This window comes from Vigna unguiculata, chromosome 8 (assembly GCF_004118075.2).
Source record: "Vigna unguiculata cultivar IT97K-499-35 chromosome 8, ASM411807v1, whole genome shotgun sequence".
Taxonomy (NCBI): Eukaryota; Viridiplantae; Streptophyta; class Magnoliopsida; order Fabales; family Fabaceae; genus Vigna; species Vigna unguiculata.
Window position 1 is genome coordinate 30,020,006 of NC_040286.1, and position 25,188 is coordinate 30,045,193.

At 34.8% G+C, this 25,188-nt stretch overlaps 4 protein-coding genes across 4 annotated transcripts; all 4 read left to right on the forward strand.

The window, feature by feature from the left end:
- The first annotated feature begins 1,949 nt into the window (after positions 1-1,949).
- On the forward strand, positions 1,950-11,330 carry LOC114194700 (exocyst complex component EXO70B1-like). Its single transcript, XM_028085069.1, has 2 exons — positions 1,950-3,127; positions 10,248-11,330. The coding sequence occupies exons 1-2, from the start codon at positions 2,018-2,020 to the stop codon at positions 11,169-11,171; spliced, it is 2,034 nt and encodes a 677-aa protein (XP_027940870.1). The 5' UTR covers positions 1,950-2,017; the 3' UTR covers positions 11,172-11,330.
- On the forward strand, positions 4,616-7,411 carry LOC114194698 (exocyst complex component EXO70B1-like). The gene has a single exon (XM_028085066.1). The coding sequence runs from the start codon at positions 4,918-4,920 to the stop codon at positions 7,159-7,161; it is 2,244 nt and encodes a 747-aa protein (XP_027940867.1). The 5' UTR covers positions 4,616-4,917; the 3' UTR covers positions 7,162-7,411.
- A 674-nt stretch (positions 11,331-12,004) lies between the features above and the next one.
- LOC114194699 (exocyst complex component EXO70B1-like) lies at positions 12,005-14,473 on the forward strand. The gene has a single exon (XM_028085067.1). The coding sequence runs from the start codon at positions 12,075-12,077 to the stop codon at positions 14,307-14,309; it is 2,235 nt and encodes a 744-aa protein (XP_027940868.1). The 5' UTR covers positions 12,005-12,074; the 3' UTR covers positions 14,310-14,473.
- A 3,761-nt stretch (positions 14,474-18,234) lies between these two features.
- On the forward strand, positions 18,235-20,596 carry LOC114194102 (exocyst complex component EXO70B1-like). The gene has a single exon (XM_028084158.1). It carries the CDS (start codon positions 18,427-18,429, stop codon positions 20,332-20,334), a length of 1,908 nt encoding a protein of 635 aa, XP_027939959.1. The 5' UTR covers positions 18,235-18,426; the 3' UTR covers positions 20,335-20,596.
- Positions 20,597-25,188: the final 4,592 nt, after the last annotated feature.

A 25,188-nucleotide genomic window follows, 5' to 3' on the forward strand; every position in this document is an offset into this window, starting at 1 on the left:
ACAATACATGCTGCATATATTGAGAGTCCTTTCAGGAAGCGTTGATTTCACTTTGGAAAATTGTTACTGCAATCACTAAGAAGACGAAAAGAAGAACATGCATGTCTCTGCGCCATAATTGAGAAGATCACAGTTGGAATGCTTTATCATGTATCAATTCTCATCATTCTGTACTACTGTAATTACTGCATGTACATTAACAACTTTAGAAATTATAAAATTAGATCCTCACTGTAATCAGATAATGTAGTGAGCATAGCTCACCAAAAATGCTGATATCTGAGAAGTTCACACAGTTTGACTCCTGCAGAACACAGACCAAGAAAGAGGAGAAGGAAATGTAGTACATCACATAACTTAATTAGTGAGGAATGAGCAAATCCATGGAATAATTTCACAGCCACATCACTCTAACATCCGTGAATCAACCTAAAGTGTTAGAAATCGATTAAACACATAACATAATTAATAATAAAATATATAAATCTAATAATAATTATTAGAACAATAATATAAATAAATATATATATATATATATATATATATATATATATATATATATATATATATATATATATATATATATAAATCAATGAATATCAATCAACAATTCTTATAACAATAATAGATAAAAAATCAATAAGAAAAGAAGTAGAAAATAGGCTGGGTTGAGGTATGCATAACATTATCCTTAGAGAGAAAATGCCCCAATTGCACAGGGGTAATACACAATACTATATGTGGGCAATACACAATATTATGTACTCCTCTCCCAAGACACAAAATCCCGTTAGATCGATCGAGTGCAGCGTAAGATTTCTGAACCTTATGAATACTTTGAAGAGATAGTATAGAGAGGAAAAGAAGAACACTTTTGAGGGAACTCTATTTGTTGTTTCTTTTTCCATGCACCTAGGTGGTATTTATAGGTAGAAAATGGAGACACAAGAGTCAATTAGTCAATTGTAATAAAAAATATAGTCGTTTAACCATAAATAACATTAACCCATAAAATTTGAAATTCATGAAAACTTGAGTAATAGTAGGATTTTTATTTTTATTATTTATTTTTTAAATTATATTTAAAAAATAAAATAAAACAAAATATTGTGCTCGGTGTAAAGAACCTTCCGAGGTTTGAATTTTACACCTAGTGCTTATAACTTCTATCCGAGAAATTGTAGAGACTTGTGTTGAGCTACATCCTTTATGACTAGATTTTAGTAAATAACATATATAATATCAATGTTCATTTTAGAATCTAATGAGTGGGTGCAACCTTACAGCCTTCTAAATATATTTTGTTTCATGAGTGTCACTTAGATATTTGTTGCCTGCTTATGGAAACTTCGTAGGCAGGTTCGAGAATATTCTCGAAATTGGTAAGCATGCTGACGGGTATCGTAAGTATGAAACAGAGGACATTCAAACCAAACTCAAGGAATTGTTTCAGAAACCAAGAGTCACCCCAAAGTTGGATGAAATTGAAATATTCCAGAAACATCCCTATCATTATCTGAAGATTATGAGATAAAAGTGATATTAATCTTACAAGTGGGTTAGATTAGTGTTTCAATTTTTTTGGTACACATGAAAGGGAGGCAGTTAGCATGCTTGATCATGTATCAGTTTTCATCATTCCGTAATACTGGTGTTCCTGAGTGTACATAAACAGTATTAGAAATTAGAAAATTAGATCCACAACTATAATTAGATAATGTAGTGAGCATAGCTCACAAAAAACGCTGATATCCAGAGGTTTTGTTATGTCCTTCTATTATTGTATAATTTCTATCTATATTTAATATATAATTTAATAATAGGAAATTAATTTGTACCACAATATGTATTATTTGCAATGAAACTCGTTATCCTCCACTGAAATTTAAATAACAAAATAAAGCGTTTAACCAAGTCAAACGATGGTGACTATCTTGCATACAAAATACCAATAATTGAAATGTTATTGATTTATTCAACATCTTTGTTCCTGAAAGCAAACCTTTCTTGAGTGATAATGCTCATCGAAATTCATAGTAGGGTGCTGCAGCCAAAGGTATGGAGATTTGTGTGTTTTGTTTCATCGATTGTTGGACTTGTCTGTTATGCTTTAAGCTCTTCGTTCAATCATTTATGTGGAGCTTGGAAGTGGTGGAAGATCTTTTTGTTTAGCGGTTTTAGTTTGTTCATCTCCCTTTCCATCTTGTTCGCAAAGGCATGGGAGGGCTCCAACTCTCGCTGTTTGGAGGCTCACACAGCCTTCTTGGTTTTGCTGATAACTTCTGTGTACTCCTTTTTCTTCGATAAACAAGTCACAGAAAAACCCGATGCATATAGTCTGGTTTCGTGCGCATCATTTGCTATCATGTCACTAGGCTTGCCAAGACTCAGTCACTTCGGATTTGAGGTTGATCTTCTATATTTTTTCAGTGGATTTCTTACAGTACAACTCATGAAAATAAAATTATGGTTAGTAATTGTTGGAGGGAGTTTCAGTTATTTCCTCCTCATTCTTCGTGCGGCCTTGGATGCTTCAGCAAGAGGTGGGTATGTTGGACTGCATGTCAATGATCACGTAGTCATTGAAATTGGTTCACAATCTCAAGGAACAAGTCGCAATTTTTCACAAGTTGGTTCACCTCAAACTATTACCACCTTTGTTGGTAATTCCCTCGTCATGCCCCAAGACGCCGGTGTCTCTGAAGGAGATGAGGATTCAGGATTCATGGTCACTCAAGGCAGAAATGACAGTAACAAAAGTGTCAAGGCACGATTCATGGAATGTGTAGAGGTGCTGGAGAAGGAGAATAAGACCCTTATCGACACAATTTCGAAGCATGTAGATGGATACCTTAAAGCTAATGTGATCAACAAGATTCCAGTGGTGGAACTCCATGCTGACAACAACTTAGTGGTTGATTCATTGCCTGCAGGAACGATCAACGACCTTCATGAAACCGTGCGGCTGATGTTGGCTGAAGGGTTTGAGGAGGATTGTTGCGGAGCATACTATACATGCCGAAGGGAGTTTCTGAAAGAGTGTCTATGGACTTTTGGGTTGCAAATGCAAGAGTTTAGCACGGAGGAGATTGATATGATGGAGAAGATTCAGTGTTGGTTAACGAAGGTTTTGAATATAGTTGATTGTGTACTCCTTCCCAGTGAAAGGACACTCTGTGATCGCGTCTTTAAAGGGGTCGCTTCCCCTGGGGATTTCGATTTCGATGTGGTTTGTCGTGAATTGAATATTTGTCTGCTTCGCATTGCCAATCACTTGGCAACTTTTCTGGAGTGTGAAAAATTTACATATTATGAGGGTGGTGAGGTTCACCCTAATATATGTGAATTGATGCTCAAAATTCGTTTTGTTTGCAGACAAAGGGATAATAGATCTAGGCAAGGATTAGAAGGATATAACATGCTTGGTAAGGAGGGAAAGCTTTCACCGTCTGTGAATGTGGCCAGGATAATAGCAACAGCCCTGTTAGAGAGAATTTTGGAAGTGGAGTGCAAAAATTACCATAACCCTTCTCTGGGATATGTTTTCCTCATGAACAATCTGAGTTTCATAGAACAAGAAGCAAAATTCTATGGATTGGTTCCTATTTTTAGTCATGATTGGCTCCGGAAAATGACAACAAAATTCCAGCAAAACCTTGAACTCTATCTGAGAAGCTCGTGGACTAAGATTGTGGACTTTCTGAAGCTGGATATCAGTGAATCAGAGAATAGTGTTGCGGTTGGGTTACTGAAAGACAGGATGAATTCGTTCAATGAACATTTTGATGAGATATGCAAAGTTCAGTCTACTTGGTTTGTGTTTGATGAAGAGTTAAAAAGCCATATTATAAAATCCATAGAAAACATGTTGTTGCCAGCATATGGAAACTTCATTGAAAGGTTGCAGAATTTTCTTGGCCAGCACAGTTATTATTATATCAAGTATGGAATGTTTGACGTCCAAGATCGAGTCCGCAATCTGTTTGTTGTGATGAAGAATAAGAATCTGTTTCTGAACAGAAGTGAAAGACACCCAAGGCCTTTGAGTTGATTTAGAATACAAAAATTTTATTATCGTGTGATTGGAATATTGTTCTTGTTGGATATCCCAGTTCAAAAAGAGATAAAACTAAATTATAGTACATAAATACTCATCTTACAAAGCTGATTTTAACTGTTAAGTTATGCTTAAACTCGCCGGTTTTAAATGGTTTGAGAGACATACAGTCTATAGAGAAGTCATCAACGTTTAAAGTTTGTTAAGTGTAACTTTCTTAACAAACCGTAATACTATTAAACTCCCTACGGTAACAAAAGTGTTTTTCTTTTGTCAATCTTCTTATATTTCTTATTTTTATTGTGAAGAACCGAATATATGTTATTAAAAATCATGTTTCATGATTATCTCGAGTCGAGAGAACAATTCTTGCTCCAAATCATGCCAACACTACCACTGTACATTTAAGTTTAAAAGTGCATAATTACTTTACTTCTCTGTTTTAGATTTGTATAGATTAAATCCCGATCCAAGTTATATTCTTCTTTTTTTATTTATCTGTTTTGGATTTGCACAGATTAAATTATTTGACACGTTTAAGCACAATAATAAAATGAGTTCTGCTCCAAGGTGAGAATTAATATATCGAATTAATTGGATTTGTGTTTAATGCATTTTCAGGATTTTATTGTTTTTCTGATCGCATGAGGAGATTATTTCAACTATGATTGCAAAAGTATCCAGTTTTAAGTCAACACGTAGAAGACTGATGGATCTTTCCCAGTACCTTCCTTTCCAATTTCTACGAAAAAAACAACCTAAAGGATTGAACCCCGCTTCAAAAAAAAAAAAAAAAAAGCAACGGTGGTCGACATCTTTGTTCCTGAAAGAAAACCTGCTTAAGAAACAACACAGTGCTCATGCTTATCAAAATTCAGAGTTGGCTACATCAGCCAAAGGTATGGAGATTTGTGTGTTTTTCTTCCTCTATTGTTGGACTTGTCTGTTATGCCTTCAACTCCTTTTTAAATCATTTAATTGGAAATTGGAGCTGGTGGAAGATCTTTCTTTACATTGTTTTCAGTTTCTTAATCTCCCTTTCCACCTTGTTTGCAAAGACATGGGAGTACTCCAATTCTCGCTGTTTGGAAGCTCACGTAGCGTTTTCTACTTTGCTGGTCACCAGTGTATACTCCTTTTTTCTTGATAAATATGTGAAAGAGAAACCAGATGTGTATAGTCTGGTTTCGAGTGTTGCATTTGCTATCATGTCTCTAGGCTTGTCTAGGCTGAGTCATTTAGGATTTGAGGTTGATCTTCTCTACTTTTTCTGTGGACTTCTGACTGTACAACTCATGAAAATAAAACTATGGTTAGTCATTGTTGGAGGAGCTTTCAGTTATTCCCTCATCCTTCTTCGTTCCAATTTGGATCGTCAAACAAGAAGTAGGTATTACGCAATTGAACACCAAGATGATGTAGTGATTGAAATTGGTTCGCATTCACAACCACAAGGAACCAGTCATAGTGTTACTCAAGTGGATTCAACCCAAACAGTTGTGGCTAGTTCACACCCAGTAATTGATATGGTTTGGCCTTCAAGAGGAACAGGGCACAATGCTTCTCAAGTAGTTTCATCTCAAGAGGATGGTGCTGGTGGTGCCCCTCCAGAAAACATTTATGGTACCAAGGAATATTTCATGGGTTCTATAGAGGCTCTTAAGAAGGAGAATGGGAGCATTATCAGAGCAATTTCCATGCATGTAGACAAATACCTTAAAGCTAATGTTGTCAGTGAAGACCAGATTTCAGTGCCAGAATTGCATGGCGACGACAACATGGTGGTGGATTCATTGTCGTCACTAATGATCAGCAAGCTTCGTGAAAATGTAGAGAAGATGGTGTCAGATGGATTTGTGGAGGAATGCTTAGACGTGTACAGTAATTGGCGGAGGGAGTTTCTGAAAGAGTGTCTCTGGACATTAGGGTTGCAAGATCAAGAGCTAAACATGGAGGACATTAACAAGATAGAAAAGATTGAGAGGTTGATAAAAGCTATGAACATAGCTGCGAGGATACTCTTTCCCAATGAGAAGAGACTCTTCTATCGTGTCTTTAGCGGCTCCATTTCCTCTGGGGAGTTTCATTTCAGGGAACTTTGCACGGAATTGGCTACTAGTTTGCTGAATTCTGCCCTTGCCTTGACAACTTGGAGCCATTTCATACGCAACACATTGCAGGAGTTGATACAAGAGTTTGAATCATGTACAACATTTATAAATATTGTGGTGCTACTGATAAGGCAGAGATTGTGCATTTATGAGGCTTTGGAAGATGTATCACTCATTCCCGGTGGCGGTATCCATCCTATTACCGTTGAAGGGATGTACTGTATTTATTTGGTTTACAGAAATAGGGAAATTAGTAAAGTTAGACAAGATTTAAAGGAGGGAAAGATTCCATCATCTGTGTATATAACAAAAGTGAGAATTCTGTTAGAGAGTAGTTTGGACGCTAAGTCCAAAAATGGTAATAAGCTTGAAGTGATGTACTACATTAAATCTCTAGACCGAAGTAAGGAGAATAATCTAGGTTTAGGTTTAGATACACTGATTTTACCTGTGTGGATCTACTGGATGATAGAGCTTTTAGAGAGCACTTTGGAAGCCAATTCCAAAAATTACAAAAACCCTTCTTTGGGTTATGTTTTCATCATGAACAACCGGAGATGCATTGAAGTAGAGACAAAACTAAATGGAATGGGACATTTTTTTGGAGATGACTGGCTCCACAAAAACACAAGAAAAATCCAAGAAAACCTTGAACTCTATCTAAGAAGCTCATGGAATAAGATTGTGAACCTTTTGAAGGTAGACATCAATCAACTAGAGCCGAGTGTTGCAGCCAAGTTGATGAAAGACAACCTTTATTGGTTCAACGAACACTTTGACGAGACATGCAACATTCAGTCTGCATGGTCTATCTGTGATGAGGATCTAAGAGAGCAAATAATAAAATCCATAGAAAACATGCTGTTGCCAGCATATGGAAGTTTCCTTGGCACATTTGCCGAATTTGTTGGGAAGCATGCTTATAAATACATTAAGTATGGAATGTTTGAGGTTCAAGATCGACTAAACAAATTGTTTCTTGTAAGGGAGTAGATGAATCAGTAGCTAGAAGAGAAGGAAAGGTTAAGCGAGTTAAATTTAGAAAACAATAATTTTATTTCCAAAGGATTTGTGCTCTGTATACCACTGAATGTTTCAAACACGATCACAAATGTGTTTCCTTTTTTATTTTGTCTTGTTCAAATTGAAGTTTGTATACATAATCATAAATCTATGCCTGAAGCGAAGGAAATAATTCCTAAGTTTGGATTGATTTAGAATACATTTACTGGATTTATGTCAACTGTCATTGGTCTTCTCTGTTGTGTAATGAGTTTTTTTTTTTTTCAGATACTTACCTACACTGTTTCAAGTTTTTTGGTACACATGAAAGTGAGGCAGATTTTTAGCAGTTTTATATTCATCAATTTCTATGGTCTATCAAATTCAAAAGGTCTTGAAATACATACCGCATATATTGAAAGTCCTTTCACGAAGAGTTGATCTCACTCTAGGAAACTTTGTTACTTCTATCACTGAGAAGACAAAAAAAAAAAAATTAACAACCACATCTCCTGATTCCAATCTATTTGCAGTGTCAATTTCTGTGGCTACATGATTGGTGGCAATTTGATAAAGATCAGGTATGTGTTTAGGTAATTATGGGCTTATAAAGCAAAAGAAAACAATAAATAGTTGAGTTAAATAACTAAAATTAGAACATGATATGATCAAGTAAAGTAAAAAAGAAAAAGATGAAGAAAAATTATGAAAATGAAAGAAGATGACTGTCACTTAAATTCATCTTCATTATATACTCTATGTAGAAAGGATTTGTTTACAAAATTCTAAATCATATTTCAAAGGAAGTAAGATCACTCGAGTAAAATTAGAAGTAATGTCGTACATCTAACACCCTTCCTTTGAGAATATCCTTTCCTTTTGAAACTCAATCTTTTGGTTCAAAGACAGCTTTCTTTCATTCTTTATTGACATGTTTATCATATTGACCAACACTCTTCTCAATATGTGCCTTGCTTTTTATGCTCAAGTGTTAGTTGTGATTTTTTAAAACCATCCTTGAACGTTAATTATAGATTCAATATTTGGAAGGAATATTAGATCAAGAAATAAAATTGTTTGAATTAAGGAAAAGAGAATAAAAATAAAAAATAAAAAGTGAGTGAAGAGTTTAATAGTAATATAAATCTAAATTTTAAGTAAAAAATTACTAAATCGTCCTCGTGTAAAAAACAGAATTAGATGGAATATTCAACCCTTTTTAAAAAAGTTTCTCTAATTTAAATAAGAAATAAAACATAACTTGTACGAGTTTAATTACTATAATTAAATTTTAAATTTTAAAAGAGGTGCCAAATAGTGATTATTGTAAAGAATAAAATCATACCAAAACTCACAAAGTCGAATTAAGTTGATAGTACAAAAGTGAGTGTTTGTTTGATAGTGAAAGCACATGATGAAAGTGTTACAGAGGAAGCTAAGGATCACTCCATAAAGAATGAATGAAGAAGTGCAGTGCCCAGAGGATTTGTATATGAGAAATTGTGAAGCAGACATTGAGATAGTAAAAGGATGGGTAATTTTGGCATGAAAAATCATAAAACCCCCTTGCATTTAGTCTTACAAGTTAGTCTGACTAACTTATCAAAATAAGTTTTACTTTTTTTAAGCTTAAAAAACAACTAAAAATTAACAATAAGTGTTTTTCTAATTAAAAAAAAAATGTTTCTTCTAAAAACCAAAAAGTAACACACTCATTGGTAATTTGAGAAACTAGCTGAAGAATTTTCAACTATTTACAACCAACTTTTAATTTCCATTTATTTTTCAACTTCTAACTTGATATCTAGTTTTCAACTAATTTTATCCATCATATCACAATGAAACTCATTATCTTTCTTTGAAATTTATGTCAGAACCAAGTCAAAGATTGTGACTATCTTGCATAAAAAATACCAATAATTGAAATGTTATAGATTTATTCAACATCTTCTTTGTTCCTGAAAGCAAACCTTGCTTGAGTGATAATGCTCATCGAAATTCATAGTAGGGTGCTGCAGCCAAAGGTATGGAGATTTGTGTGTTTTGTTTCATCGATTGTTGGACTTGTGTGTTATGCTTTAAGCTCTTCTTTCAATCATTTATGTGGAGCTTGGAAGTGGTGGAAGATCTTTTTGTTTAGCGGTTTTAGTTTGTTCATCTCCCTTTCCATCTTGTTCGCAAAGGCATGGGAGGGCTCCAACTCTCGCTGTTTGGAGGCTCACACAGCCTTCTTGGTTTTGCTGATAACTTCTGTGTACTCCTTTTTCTTCGATAAACAAGTCACAGAAAAACCCGATGCTTATACTCTGGTTTCGTGTGCATCATTTGCTATCATGTCACTAGGCTTGTCAAGACTCAGTCACTTCGGATTTGAGGTTGATCTTCTATATTTTTTCAGTGGATTTCTTACAGTACAACTCATGAAAATAAAATTATGGTTAGTAATTGTTGGAGGGAGTTTCAGTTATTTCCTCCTCATTCTTCGTGCGGCCTTGGATGCTTCAGCAAGAGGTGGGTATGTTGGACTGCATGTCAATGATCACGTAGTCATTGAAATTGGTTCACACTCTCAAGGAACAAGTCGCAATTTTTCACAGGTTGGTTCACCTCAAACTATTACCACCTTTGTTGGTAATTCCCTCGTCATGCCCCAAGACGCCGGTGTCTCTGAAGGAGATGAGGATTCAGGATTCATGGTCACTCAAGGCAGAAATGACAGTAACAAAAGTGTCAAGGCACGATTCATGGAATGTGTAGACGTGCTGGAGAAGGAGAATGAGACCCTTATCGACACAATTTCGAAGCATGTAGATGGATACCTTAAAGCTAATGTGATCAACAAGATTCCAGTGGTGGAACTCCATGCTGACAACAACTTAGTGGTTGATTCATTGCCTGCAGGAATGATCAACGACCTTCATGAAACCGTGCGGCTAATGTTGGCTGAAGGGTTTGAGGAGGATTGTTGCAGAGCATACTATACATGCAGAAGGGAGTTTCTGAAAGAGTGTCTATGGACTTTTGGGTTGCAAATGCAAGAGTTTAGCACGGAGGAGATTCAGTGTTGGTTAACAAAGGTTTTGAATATAGTTGATTGTGTACTCCTTCCCAGTGAAAGGACACTCTGTGATCGCGTCTTTAAAGGGGTCGCTTCCCCTGGGGATTTCGTTTTCAATGTGGTTTGCCGTGAATTGAATATTTGTCTGCTTCGCATAGCCAATCACTTGGCAACTTTTCTGGAGTGTGAAAAATTTACATATTATGAGGGTGCTGAGGTTCACCCTAATATATGTGAATTGATGCTCAAAATTCGTTTTGTTTGCAGACAAAGGGATAATAGATGTAGGCAAGGATTAGAAGGATATACCATGCTTGATAAGGAGGGAAAGCTTTCACCGTCTGTGAATGTGGCCAGGATAATAGCAACAGCCCTGTTAGAGAGAATTTTGGAAGTGGAGTCCAAAAATTACCATAACCCTTCTCTGGGATATGTTTTCCTCTTGAACAATCTGAGTTTCATAGAACAAGAAGCAAAATTCTATGGATTGGTTCCTATTTTTAGTCATGATTGGCTCCGGAAAATAACAACAAAGTTCCAGCAAAACCTTGAACTCTATCTGAGAAGCTCGTGGACTAAGATTGTGGACTTTCTGAAGCTGGATATCAGTGAATCAGAGAATAGTGTTGGGGTTGAGTTAGTGAAAGACAGGATGAATTCGTTCAACGAACATTTTGATGAGATATGCAAAGTTCAGTCTACTTGGTTTGTGTTTGATGAAGAGTTAAAAAGCCATATTATAAAATCCATAGAAAACATGTTGTTGCCAGCATATGGAAACTTCATTGAAAGGTTGCAGAATTTTCTTGGCCAGCACAGTTATTATTATATCAAGTATGGAATGTTTGACGTCCAAGATCGAGTCCGCAATCTGTTTGTTGTGATGAAGAATAAGAATCTGTTTCTGAACAGAAGTGAAAGACACCCAAGGCCTTTGAGTTGATTTAGAATACAAAAATTTTATTATCGTGTGATTGGAATATTGTTCTTGTTGGATATCCCAGTTCAAAAAGAGATAAAACTAAATTATAGTACATAAATACTCATCTTACAAAGCTGATTTTAACTGTTAAGTTATGCTTAAACTCGCCGGTTTTAAATGGTTTGAGAGACATAAAGTCTATAGAGAAGTCATCAACGTTTAAAGTTTGTTAAGTGTAACTTTCTTAACAAACCGTAATACTATTAAACTCCCTGCGGTAACAAAAGTGTTTTTCTTTTGTCAATCTTCTTATATTTCTTATTTTTATTGTGAAGAACCGAATATATATTATTAAAAATCATGTTTCATGATTATCTCGAGTCGAGAGAACAATTCTTGCTCCAAATCATGCCAACACTACCACTGTACATTTAAGTTTAAAACTGCGTAATTACTTTACTCCTCTGTTTTAGATTTGTATAGATTAAATCTGGATCCAAGTTATATTCTTCTGCTTTTATTTATATGTTTTAGATTTGCCCAGCTTAAATTATTTGGAACGTTTAAACACAATAATAAAATGAATTCTGCTCCCTGATGAGTATTGATATATCGAAATAATTGGATTGGAGTTGTGTTTGATCCATTTTCAGGATTTTATTGTTTTTCTGATCGCATGAGGAGATTATTTCAACTAGCATTGATTGCATGACAGAATTATTACAGAAGAAGTATCCAGTTTTAAGTCAACACGTAGAAGACTGATGGAGCTTTCCCACCCACTACCTTCCTTTCAAATTTCTATAAAAATAAAAAATAAAGGGATTAAACCCTCCTTCGCAAAAAAAAAAAAAAAAAAAAGCAACGTTGGTTGACATCTTTGTTCCTGAAAGCAAACCCTGCATAAGAAACCACACAGTGCTCATGCTCATCAAAATTCAGAGTTGGCTTCATCAGCCAAAGGTATGGAGATTTGTGTGTTTTGTTTCATCTACTGTTGGACTTATCTGTTATGCTTTCAGCTCCTCTTTTAATCATTTAATTGGAAATTGGAGCTGGTGGAAGATCTTTCTTTACATTCTTTTCAGTTTCTTAATCTCCCTTTCCACCTTGTTTGCAAAGACATGGGAGTATTCTAACTCTCGCTGTTTGGAAGTTCACACGGCGTTTTCTACTTTGCTGATCACTTCTGTATACTCCTTTTTTCTTGATAAAGATGTGAAACAGAAAGCAGATGCATATAGTCTGGTTTCTTGTGTTGCTTTTGCTATCATGTCTCTAGGCTTGTCAAGGCTGAGTCAGTTAGGATTTGAGGTTGATCTCCTCTATTTTTTCTGTGCACTTCTGACTGTACAACTCATGAAAATAAAACTATGGTTTGTCACTGTTGGAGGAGCTTTCAGTTATTCACTCATCCTTCTTCGTTCCAATTTGGATTTTCAACCAAGAAGTGGGTATCATGGACTTCAACACCAAGATCATTTAGTGGTTGAAATTGGTTCACATTCACAACCACAAGGAACCAATCATAGTGTTACTCAAGTGGATTCAACCCAAACAGTTATGGCTAGTTCACAACCACACCCCGTCATTGATATGGTTTGGCCTTCAAGAGGAACAAGGCATAGTGCTTCTCAAGTAGTTTCACCTCAAGAGGGTGGTGCTCCTCCAGAAAACATTTATGGTACCAAGGAATGCTTCATGGGTTGTATAGAGGCTCTTAAGAAGGAGAGTGGGAGCGTTATCAGAGCAATTTCCATGCATGTAGACAAATACCTTAAAGCTAATGTTGTCAGTGAGGACCAGATTTCAGTGCCAGAATTGCATGGCGACCACAACATGTTGGTGGATTCATTGTCGTCAGGAATGATCAGCAAGCTTCGTGAAAATGTAAAGAAGATGGTGTCAGATGGATTTGTGCATGAATGCTTACACGTGTACAGTAATTGGCGGAGGGAATTTCTGAAAGAGAGTTTATGGACATTAGGGTTGCAAGATCAAGAGCTGAACACGGAGGACACTAACAAGACGGAGAAAATTGAGAGGTTGATAAAAGCTATGAACATAGCTGCGAGGATACTCTTTCCCAATGAGAAGAGACTCTTCAATCGTGTCTTTAGGGGTTCCATTTCCTCTGGGGAGTTTCATTTCAGGGAACTTTGCACGGAATTGGCTACTAGTCTGCTGAACTCTGCCCTTGCCTTGGCAAATTGGAGCCATTTCATGCGCAACACATTGCAGGAGTTGATACAAGAGTTTGAATCATGTACATTCACAAATATTGTAGTGCAGCTGATAAGGCAGAGATTGTCCATTTATGAGGCTTTGGAAGATCTATCACTCATTCCCAGTGGTGGGATTCATTCTATTACCCTTGAAGTGATGTACTGTATTTATTTGGTTTACAGAAATAGGGAAATTAGTAAACTTAGCCTAGATTTAAAGGAGGGAAAGATTACATCATCTGTGTACAAAGCCAAAGTGAGTATTCTGTTAGCGAGTACTTTGGATGCTAAGTCCAAAAATGGTAATAAGCTTGAAGTGATGTACTACATTAAATCTCTGGACCAAAATAGGGAGAATAATCTAGGACTAGATTTAGATACAATGATTTCACCTGTGTGTATTTACAGGATGATAGAGCTTTTAGAGAGCAGTTTGGAAACCAACTCCAAAAATTACAAAAACACTTCTTTGGGTTATGTTTTCATCATGAACAACCGGAGATTCATACAAGTAGAGACAAAAGTAAATAGACTGGGACCTACTTTTGGAGATGACTGGCTCCACAAAAACACAACAAAGTTCCGAGAAAACCTAGAACTCTATCTAAGAAGTTCATGGAATAAGATTGTGGACCTTTTGAAGCTGGACCTCAATCAACTAGAGCCTAGTGTTGCAGCCGAGTTGATGAAAGACAAGCTTTATTGGTTCAACGAACACTTTGATGAGACATGCAACATTCAGTCTGCATGGTCTGCCTGTGATGAGGAGCTAAGGGAGCAAATAATAAAATCCATAGAAAACATCCTGTTGCCAGCATATGGAAGTTTCCTTGGGAGATTTGAAGAATTACTTGGGAAGCATGCTTATAAATACATTAAGTATGGAATGTTTGAGCTTCAAGAGCAACTCAACAAATTGTTTCTTCTAAGGTAGTAGATGAATCTGTTAAGCTAGTTAGATTTAGAAAACAATAATTTCATTATCTCAGTTCTAAAGGATTTGCGCCCTGGATACCACTGTATGTTTCAACACAATCACACATGTCTTTCCTTTTTTATTTTGTTTCCGTGTTTCAGATTGGCTCGGTTCAAATTAAAGTTTGGATAGATTTTCATAATTATATACCTGAAGAGAAGGAAATAATATTTAAGTTTGGGTAGATTTTGTACACAGGCTTAACCTATCTGTCATTGGTCTTCTCTGTAGTGCAATGAGTTTTATTTTTTTTTCAGATTCTTACCTACACTGTTTCAAGTTTTTTGGTAGACATGAAAGTGAGGCAGATTTTTACCAGTTTTAAATTCATCAATTTCTATGGTCTATCAAGGTCTTGAATACATGCTGCATATATTGAAAGTCCTTAAGGGAGTGGGTTTAGTGAGAACACTGTAAAAACACTTAAACCACATTGGACATGGATTTAAAAGGAAAATATAAAATGCTCATCTTTTATTAATACAACTATAATTCCACTATCTAACCTACGTAAAGAACTTAACTCTCGGTGGTGATTATTGTTATATTCAAATGGGAAATCATTGTTGATATCATGTTGATGCCAAGGTTGACTCTGATTCCAATCTATTTGCAGTGTCAATTTCTGTGGCTACATGATTGGTGGCAATTTGATATGGATCAGGTATGTGTTTAGGGGATTATGAGCCTATGAAGCAAAAGAAAACAATAAATCTCATCATCACTTCATTTAACGCACTTAGATGACAGGATTCTAACTGCAAAACGAATTTGATGTAATGAAGCTATCATCATGAACATATTGGAAACAAGCACAACAACATATATGAACTGAGTGGAAATAAAGATAGAATTGGCGGAGGCAAATAAAAGAAATATAACTAAAATTAGAACAAAGATATGATGAAGTAAAGTAAACAATAAAAAGATGAAGAAAACTTGTGAAAATGAAAGAAGATGAGTGTCACTTAAAGATGGAGAATCATCTTAATTATAAACTCTTATGTAGAATCCATACTTGACTCCTAAGAAAACAAGATAAGATCTAAACACTAGATCTCTCTGACAAAAAATCTATTCTCATATATCAATCAAAGTATCCAAGAAGCACAGATTCCCTAAACTATATGACAATCAAGTATGTCTGTAGTGGCATGTAAGTGAGATATCTAGAATTATCTCATTCATAGCCGAAAATTAAAAAAAAAAAGAGAAAAAAAACGGAGGAGGACGGATTTTAAATTCAAAATTGAAAATTGAAAAATAAAAATCAGGGAAGATTTTCTCTTGGCCGAATTTCACCCATGCTTCTCATTCTTTGTTTCATGTTTTTGCGTGCCTTTTTCTAAGATTTGTAAGCTTGAATAGGGCTCCAATATTTTACTTTAATTAGTGTTTGTCTTCTCTTCGTCTTGCCCCCTTTGCAGACACCTCTTGGAGTTACATTTGGGCTTGAGAAAACTCAATTAAATATATCCTAATTATTTTCCCAAGAAATACAGAATAAAGAAAATAAGAAATTAATTTTAGAAGCACTAAAAATATTATCTCATCATGTTTATAGTAATTATTCTTGAAATTGCAGGCTTTTACTCATTTTTCTCTTAACTCATCATCTTTTCCTTCTTAGAATGGATTTGTTTACAAAATTTTAAATCATGTATCGAAGGAAGTAAGATCACTCTGGTCAAATTAGAACTAACAGTTTAATCATGTTGTACATCTAACTCATGCATTATTATTTATTTTTCTTAGGATTTGAAAAATCACTCCTTTCTTTGAGAAGGAAATCTAATCTTCCTCCCGTGAAACTCAATCTCTTTCGCTGCTAAAAATTTTCATTAGATTTATAAGTTTGTTAAAAAAATTTATAAGAAAAAACTTTTTTCTATTATTTTTTTCAAGAATCTTAATTAGTAGAAAATTTTTTTATAAATAATTATTTTCTACAAAATTATAAAATTTGTAAAATTTCTTACAAATTTTGTTGTGAAAAATATTTTATACAAAATATTTTGTAGAAAATTGACAATAATTTCCTGCAAATTTTTTTTCATAAAAAATTTATAAGTATTTTTTAAAAAAAAAATTAAAACAAAATTCATAGGAAATAGGAAATATGAGTTTTCTTTAGTGTTGGTTTAAAGACAACTTTCTTTCTTTCTTGACATGTTTATCATATTGACGAACACTCTTTTTGTGCCTTAGTTTTTATGTTGAAGTCTCTGGTTGTGATTTTTCAAAACCATCCTTGCACATTATAGATTCAATATTTGGAAGGAATATTAGATCAATAAATAGAAATGTCTGAATTAAGAAAAATAGAATAAAAAGTAAAAAAGTGAGTGAAGAGTTTAATAATAATAATAATAATAATATAAATATAAATATAAGTTTTAAGAGTGAAAATTATGTTAAAAGATAAATTCTTTTAATTGTTACATTTATAAAATTACTGAGTTGTCCTCATGTAAAAAGAAAAAAAAAAGGATGGAATATTCAACCCTTTTTTAAAAAAAGTTTATCTAATTTAAGTAAGAAACAAAAAATAGCAACTAACTAGTTTGTAAAGTATAATTACTATAATCCGATTAAATTTTAAATTTTAAAAGATGTGCTAAATATTTTAAAACCTAACTTAATTACTATTAAATAGGTATGTCCTTTATGCTGTGTGTTCATGGACTAATGATAAATCCTTTCCCACACACCAAATTCTGACAAAAGCGCAATAGCAGATATGGGTTGATGAGAATATAAATAAACAATCACAATAAAAGAAAAATAGTTTTTCAGGAAAATACATAAAACCATAATTGATTATAGTGTGTAATCCATTCCCGGTACACTTCCATCAAGCTATATAATCACACTTCATACAATTTTTCTATTTGTGAACAATAAAAAAAATAAAGTAAATGAGTAATATTACTTAAATATGCTGCATTTTCCCTCCTTTCATCTCAATTAGAGGCAAATCATTTCTTATAAATAAAAACAAATAGAGGGTGAATTTACATAAAAACTAACACAACATTAGTTTTAATTTCATAGTCCATTTTTGGGCATCCGCAAAAGTCACGTTGTGTCCTGTTTAGCGTGGAAAGAGAGCTCAAACACGGTTCGTGAGTTTGGACCAGGTAAACTAAACTAGACAGGGAATATGTTACAAGTTTTTTTAATATGTAGAGTAAGATATCTGATTAATTTAATTCAAAAACCCTAAGAAATTTTTAAGCAATCCTTAGCAATTGGTAAATTTTTCAACGACAATAAAAGAAATACATACACCTAGAGAAAAAAAAAACTACAAGTTACTAAGATTAAAACAATGAAGAAAGACTATAATTACCTTTTCGGAATATTTTTTTCACGTATCTAAGATTATCACTCAAAATTTAAAGTGAGGGATTATTTTAATACCTTAATAAACGGTTTACACATTATTCTCATCTTAGTGGTCAAACGATACCGTTGTTGATTTTCATTTTAGAAACACCCTCGGCATTTCGCACTGAAAACGACTGATCGACGTCCTGAAAACTGTGATGACAGATTAAAACATACGGAACAAACGATAACAAAAAACGACAACATATCATTCAAAAGATTCTGGACCAACCGCTTCCGAAGAAGATAAATAATTAAAATACTGAGAAAAAAAATTACGAGTGACACCATTTTTTGACAGAGGTTCTTATTTTTTCTGATTTTGCAATTAAAAGTGAAGTCAAAGGTCAAAAGACTGGAAAAAATGGAACAAGGAAAGGAAGTTTTGAATGAAGAAATAAAGAGAAAAAAGAAAAGCAATAAAAAAAGCAGAGTTACCTGCAAGAACTATCAATCAAAGAGAATCAAAGAGAAACTGGTAGCCACGTTCACTCTTACTTTATCTTCTTCTCTGGTCTCTGCTAACTATCCGCGTTGTTTCGATTTTCCACTTTTGTCCCCACTTATTCAACAAACCGCGTCCCCCAAGGGGGTATATAGGTCATTTAAGATTCTCTGCTCCTCTTCTTGGTTCTTGTTCCCTTGGCAGTGCAAGTGATGAACTAAGTAGGTTTGGTGTGAAAACATGTCTGAAAACGGAGAAGAGAAGTTACTCGCTGTGGCGCGGCACATAGCGAAGACGCTGGGCCACAACAACACCATGTCTGATGACATTTTCCAAATATTGTCCAACTTCGATGGAAGGTTCTCGCGAGAGAATCTTTCTGAAAAGGGCGCAGATGCGGATTCCAGAGCCTGCGCCGCACTCGATCATTCCCTCAAATCCCTAGACCACCGGATCTCTCACCACGTCTCCTCCGACCGTCCAATATGGGCCGACGCCGCCCACGCCGCTGCTTTCCTTGACGCCGTGGACGAGCTTGTTGCTGTTGTTGCAGAGTGGAACCACCTCGCCTCCGACAAGGCCGTCGCCGCGTGCCTCGTACGGGCCGAGGACATGCTCCAGCACGCCATGTTCCGCCTCGAGGACGAGTTCCGCACGCTCATGGAGCGCGGCGGTGAGTCGTTCGGCCTCACTAGGAGCTACCGCAACGGCGAGTCGACGGAGAACATGCCGTTCGAGTCGGAGGAAGAGGACGAGGAGGAAGACGAAGCGAGAAACGGGGGAGAAGAGGAGCAGATTCCGGTGGCGCTGCCGGTCACGGACTTCGACATCGTCATCGACGCGCTGCCGGCGGGGACGATCAATGACCTCCACGAGATCGCGAAGCGAATGGTGGCTGGCGGGTTTGGTAAGGAGTGTTCGCATGTGTATAGCAGTTGCCGGAGGGAGTTCCTGGAGGAGAGTATCTCGAGGTTAGGGTTACAGAAGCTCAGCATCGAGGACGTTCACAAGATGGTGTGGCAGGACCTTGAAGATGAAATTGAGAAGTGGATTAAAGCCTCCAACGTCGCTCTCAAGATCCTCTTCCCCAGCGAGCGCCGTCTCTGTGACCGCGTCTTCTTCGGATTCGCCTCCGCTGCAGATTTTTCATTCATGGAGGTTTGTCGCGGATCCGCGATTCAGCTGCTGAATTTCGCCGACGCCGTTGCGATCGGGAGCCGGTCGCCGGAACGGCTGTTCAGAATCCTCGACGTGTTCGAGACGCTGCGTGACCTAATTCCCGAGTTTGAGGCTCTGTTTTCTGATCAGTTCAGCGTCTCGCTCAGGAACGAAGTGATTACGATTTGGAAGAGGCTGGGGGAATCAATTAGGGGCATTTTTATGGAGCTGGAGAATTTAATTCGCCGAGATCCGGCGAAGACTGCGGTTCCCGGTGGCGGTCTTCACCCGATAACTCGCTACGTGATGAACTACCTCCGTGCAGCATGCCGGTCACGGCAGAGCTTGGAGCAGGTTTTTGAAGACTACGGGTTGAAAGAGTACCCGAAGCTTGATGATAGAGTCCACTCTTCGTCTTCTCTGTCAGTGCAAATGGATTGGATTATGGAGCTGTTAGAGAGCAATTTGGAAGCGAAGTCGAAGATTTACAAGGACCCTGCTTTGTGCTATGTTTTCTTGATGAATAATGGGAGGTATATTGTTCAAAAGGCGAAAGACAGTGAACTAGGAACCCTCTTGGGAGATGATTGGATCAGAAAACATGCTGCAAAAGTTCGACAATTCCATGTGCACTATCAAAGAAGCTCGTGGAGTAGGGTATTGGGGAGTCTGAAGCAGGATAGTACTGTCTCACTGCCCCCTAATGCCTTAGCAAAGTCAATGAAGGAGAAGCTCAAGTCGTTTAACACAATGTTTGATGATATTTGCAAGGAACAATCTTCCTGGTTTGTTTTTGATGAACAGCTCAGGGAAGAAATAAGAATTTCTCTTGAGAAAATCTTGTTGCCTGCTTATGGAAACTTCGTAGGGAGGTTCAAGAATGTTCCAGAAATCGGTAAGCATGCTGATAAGTATATCAAGTATGGGACAGAGGACATTCAAGCCAAACTCAACGAATTGTTTCAGGGATCAAGTGGTGGCCGAAAGTAAAGGTGAAGCTGCTTCGAGTTGTTCTTGTGTATTTGTAGTGTAATTAATTAAAATTAAAATTAAAATACAATGTTTTGATTTTCACAAAATAGTCTTGTACTAAAAATATGTTATTCTGCTTAGCATCAATGTGGAAAAGCATTTGAAACGATTCTGTGGTACCACTTGAGGTGGTTCTTATTGTTCATAGCTTTCATCAACTCCTTTAGAGCAGTGCTTAGAATAGTATGTATTTACTGAATCAAATTATTTTTTGTATGTTTAATGTTTTATGTACGTTTAGATTTTTTGGTTTTCTTGTTTCAGACATGCCGGCTCTGATCCAATGGTCCAAAAAGTTTAATGATTTTTAAATCGTTTATTTACAGACCCTTTATGGTTCATTTATAAATTTAGAATCCATTTTTCACTCCGTGTTAAGCGGATAATGGATTCTTCCAACTAGCAAAAGGGGTTTTGTGTTGATAGAATTTGATTGGAGGCAACGACATTTTTTATGTTTCGTGGCTTTTTGTCTTATTGTAGCTAAAGTGTGATAATTCAATGAAGTGTGAACTAATAACCTAATACCTGATTTCTAATACTTATAGTCAACCTAAGTTCTCTAATATAGACGAGAATGATGACACCTAAAAATCTGAATTCGCCAAAGTCATGCCGTGAACCTAGGTTCGTAGCAAATATTTACGGATTAATTAAAAGGAAATATGAAATTAGACAGGTACTTACCAATATTTTGAGATATTTATTATTATTAAGCCATATTCTTTTATCCTCTTTGCAGAGTCCTTGAAAGATGGCATCTGTTATGTTTGGAACAGACATCAAAGATGATCATTTGCATTATGATTCCCTCCTGCAACTTATACTGGGTATCTTTTTCGGATGCAAAATTGATCTCAGATTTTATTTATAAAAAGATTTAATATAAATTATGGATTCTTTTTAACTAATAATTTTTAATTTAAATGAAATAAAAATAATTTATAAAAAACTTTGAATCGTAAACAATTTCAGTAAATAAATAAATAAATTCTCGAAAAGCGATTATAAATTCATCTTAATATAAGTTTGATTTTTAAAACAAAAATATAACGATAAAATTTAAATATTGTAACGTCTCATTCTAGTAACTTAAAAATAATAAAATAAAACCAGTCATCATAATATCCAAAACAGAGTATATAAAATATATTAATACAATCTTACAAAAAATAGGATTATAAAGTTATGACATTTATGCTAAACCAACAATAATTAACCAGTATTAAAGTTTCTTGAGATTTTCTACTATTCTAACCGATGGCTCTTCATCCTCTAAAGATATCTCTAAACCTGCAACTTCATATGCTTCCACCGAATAGCTGATCACCGCAAAAAGAAGAGACGGACAACACGGAAAAACACAAAACACTCCACAGAGTAAGCTAGTATACAGAAAAAGTTATTCTAAAATAGTAAATCTTGTCAATTTCACGCCAACGTAGATAAAATAGATATGTATATGCACACCAAGTAGTTGACACTAAACTCAATTATCCAGATGACACTAGAGGCATGCATCCGTGATGGTTCCTAGATTCTATAGAGTCTAGCCTTAAAGGGTTATCACCCAACCACACACAAAGTTAATCCCTTTAGCGCCTATGACGAAACAAGTCCAAAGACTAGAATCTTCTACGACTCTCACCACATAACGTATTCTACTCTATTTGAGTGTGAATGACTATTAGAGTTCATAATATCTCCTTACTGACATCTCTTATGTTAAAGCATACACTGAGATTACCATCACACGAAATTTCCCTTGAAACTCCTTAAACACCATCATTTCACATGCTCAGAACATCATCTCATATCACTTATCAATCATTAAAACAATAAATAGAATAAACTAATCCAAATGGAACCATTACAAGGAATAAAAAGCAAAACAGGGTCAACAGAGAAAATTGGCGCTCAACGCCACACCTCTCGCAAAAAGGTAGCGTGTAGCGACATTTTTGGCACTTAGCGCCATTCTCGCACATTGGCGCTCGGAGACACCTTCTAGTACTCAGCGTCCTAAAGCTAAAATGCTCCATACATGTAGTCCAAAGATGGCGCTCAACAGTTCCTTGTTGCCGCTCAACGCCACAACATTCACAAATTTTGACGCTCAGCGGTACAAATTGGCGCTCAACAGTTGGAGCTTAAATGCTCCCAAACCTGCACAACAAGGTTGGCGCTCAACAATAGTCTAGTACCGTTCAATGTTGTATTAGAAACCGAAAAATGCACTCTGTGATATGATGGGAGATGGACCTGTTTAATTGATCAATTTGGTACCCCTTTCTTAGTACTTTGGTCCAAAAATAGTTTTAAAACATTTAGGCTTGTACCAAATTGCTCAATTACTTAGATTCTAATTCTCTCAAACATCACAAGATCAATCTAAACAAGCACAACCATTCTAACATGTAGCTTTTAACCACATTATATAAAATCACCTTAGCAATACACATCAAACCAAATTTATCTAAATAGGCAATTTATCTCCAATTAATCTAGCAACAACTTGCATCCATCAAATAGCAAAAGCATCACAAAACAAGTCAAGACTAGCTTTCCTTACTTTTTAAAACTTCTCAACAAGCTCAGAGACACCCAAACACCTTTAGCTTCGTAGGATGTTCTATCTATACCTAGGAACAACACAAGAACGATTATGACATACCGTTATGATCCCTAATCAACATAAACTGGTACTGATGACTAAAAAGACGCATGCAAGTGGAAGAATGGTCACATACAACAGAACATAAAATAGACCAAGAAAAGGATTGAAACTTAGTTTATGCAATTAGAAAAATGATCGGTTCAAATTGAAGAGCTTGTCACGATGATCAATCCTACGGTTTCAGTTCTTCAATTAAAAGAACAGCAACAAAGAACTATTAAAGAGAAGTCAAATAACTTTATACAAATTATTTCTACAAAGATTGTGTGTTTTAAAATAGTAAAACTCCTTTATAATAAAATTATTTATACTAAAACCTTTTAATATTAAAATGATATAATCTCACTATTTTTAAACCACTACACTCCTAAAATATCATTTTTTTTAGGTCTTTACAAATATATTGTTTATATGTTATGTAAAGAATACATGCAAATGAATTGATCATACTAAACTAGTATTTATAACAATATTAATGAATACCCTTATTTTCAAAAATAACTTGAATTTAAAAACAAATAACACTCATGATTGTTAAAATTTAATGAATGAAAAGGAAAATAAAGGAAATAAAAAACGTTTAAATGTAAACCATACAAATAAAATAAATAGCAACAAAAAGTGGTGATCAAGTATACTCTTTTCATTACAGTTTGTTGCCATATTTAACCAATACGAAATTTAGTACATTTTTATTTTGTCACACACAAATGGTTATATTAAATTTTTATTTTCAATAGTTATTTTTGTACATGATATGTTTATCAAATATGCTTGTATATTGTTATCGTTAGAATGATGTATCTATTGGACAATTTTAACTTCAATATTCCTCACAACTTCTGCTTATATTAAAAGAACTCATTTTCTAATTACATAACTACTCTTCCACTCTTCAATTAATAATTTTTTATTTTAGACATTTCATAATTTATTGAAATAAGGGTCACAATCTTTTCTTTCTTAATGTATTTTATTACACCTTCATTGATGTTTTAATGCAAAGTTTATGACTCTCATTTGAGCATGTTGATATTTTTGAATTTAGAAGACTTTTGCTAGAAGGTGATTCTACTATGGTCATTCAAGTTTTCTCTAATTGTTTGGTTCACAACTAAAAATTCTTATATTACATGAAAATTTTCTTGCAAATTTGTTAAAAGGATTTGCAATAAAAAGTTTTTTCCTACTATTTTTTCTAAGAATTTTAATTCACATATAATTCCTTTGTGGATAATTATTTCCTACAAAATTATGAAATTCGCAAGTATTTCCTACAAAACTTGTTGCGAAAAGTGTTTTATACAAAATATTTTTCAAAAGAATTGGTAGCAATTTCCTGAAAAGTTTTTTTCATAACAAAATTTATAAGTATTTTCTACAAAAAAAAATATTCAAAACAAAATTGACAGAAAATACGAGTTTTTTTTAGTAGTGGTTGTTTATTGGAATATGTTAGATCAATGAAAATAATACTTTTTAGACACCTAGATAAGCATGAGAGTGGGTGATAGTAGCTATATAATGAACTTAAAGTTCATGATATTTAGACACCACTGCCAAAAACACTTTAACTTTGTATTTGACATTTTTTATACTTTTGTAATAGATTGGTGCGAGATTTGGTTTAAATTCATTTTTTGAAGAAGATTGGTGTATTTGGAGTCAAAGGACATAAAAAAATAATGGGTTAAATATGTTTTTGGTCCCTTAACTTTTAGTGAATTTTGGAATTAGTCCATTTTGAAACTTTGGACCAATTTAGTCTTTCATCTTTCAAAATACATGGATTTAGTCCTTTTAATCAAATTTAATTAAGTTTATTTGACATTTCAAGCGCGTTTCATAATAGTATTTGATTTAACATTAAAGCAAAAATTTGTCAAATAATATAAACAACTCAAATACAATCCTAAAATGTGTACAAAACATCAAATAAAACTAACAAAATTTGATTAAAATGACTAAATCCACGTATTTTGAGAGATGAATGACTAAATTGATCCAAAGTTTCGAAATAGACTAATTTCAAAATTCACTCAAAGTTAAGGGACCAAAAACATATTTAGCCCAAAAATAATCTAGGTATTGTAAAAATTTTCACAGTGTCACTCTCTGGTTGTCATTAGAAAACA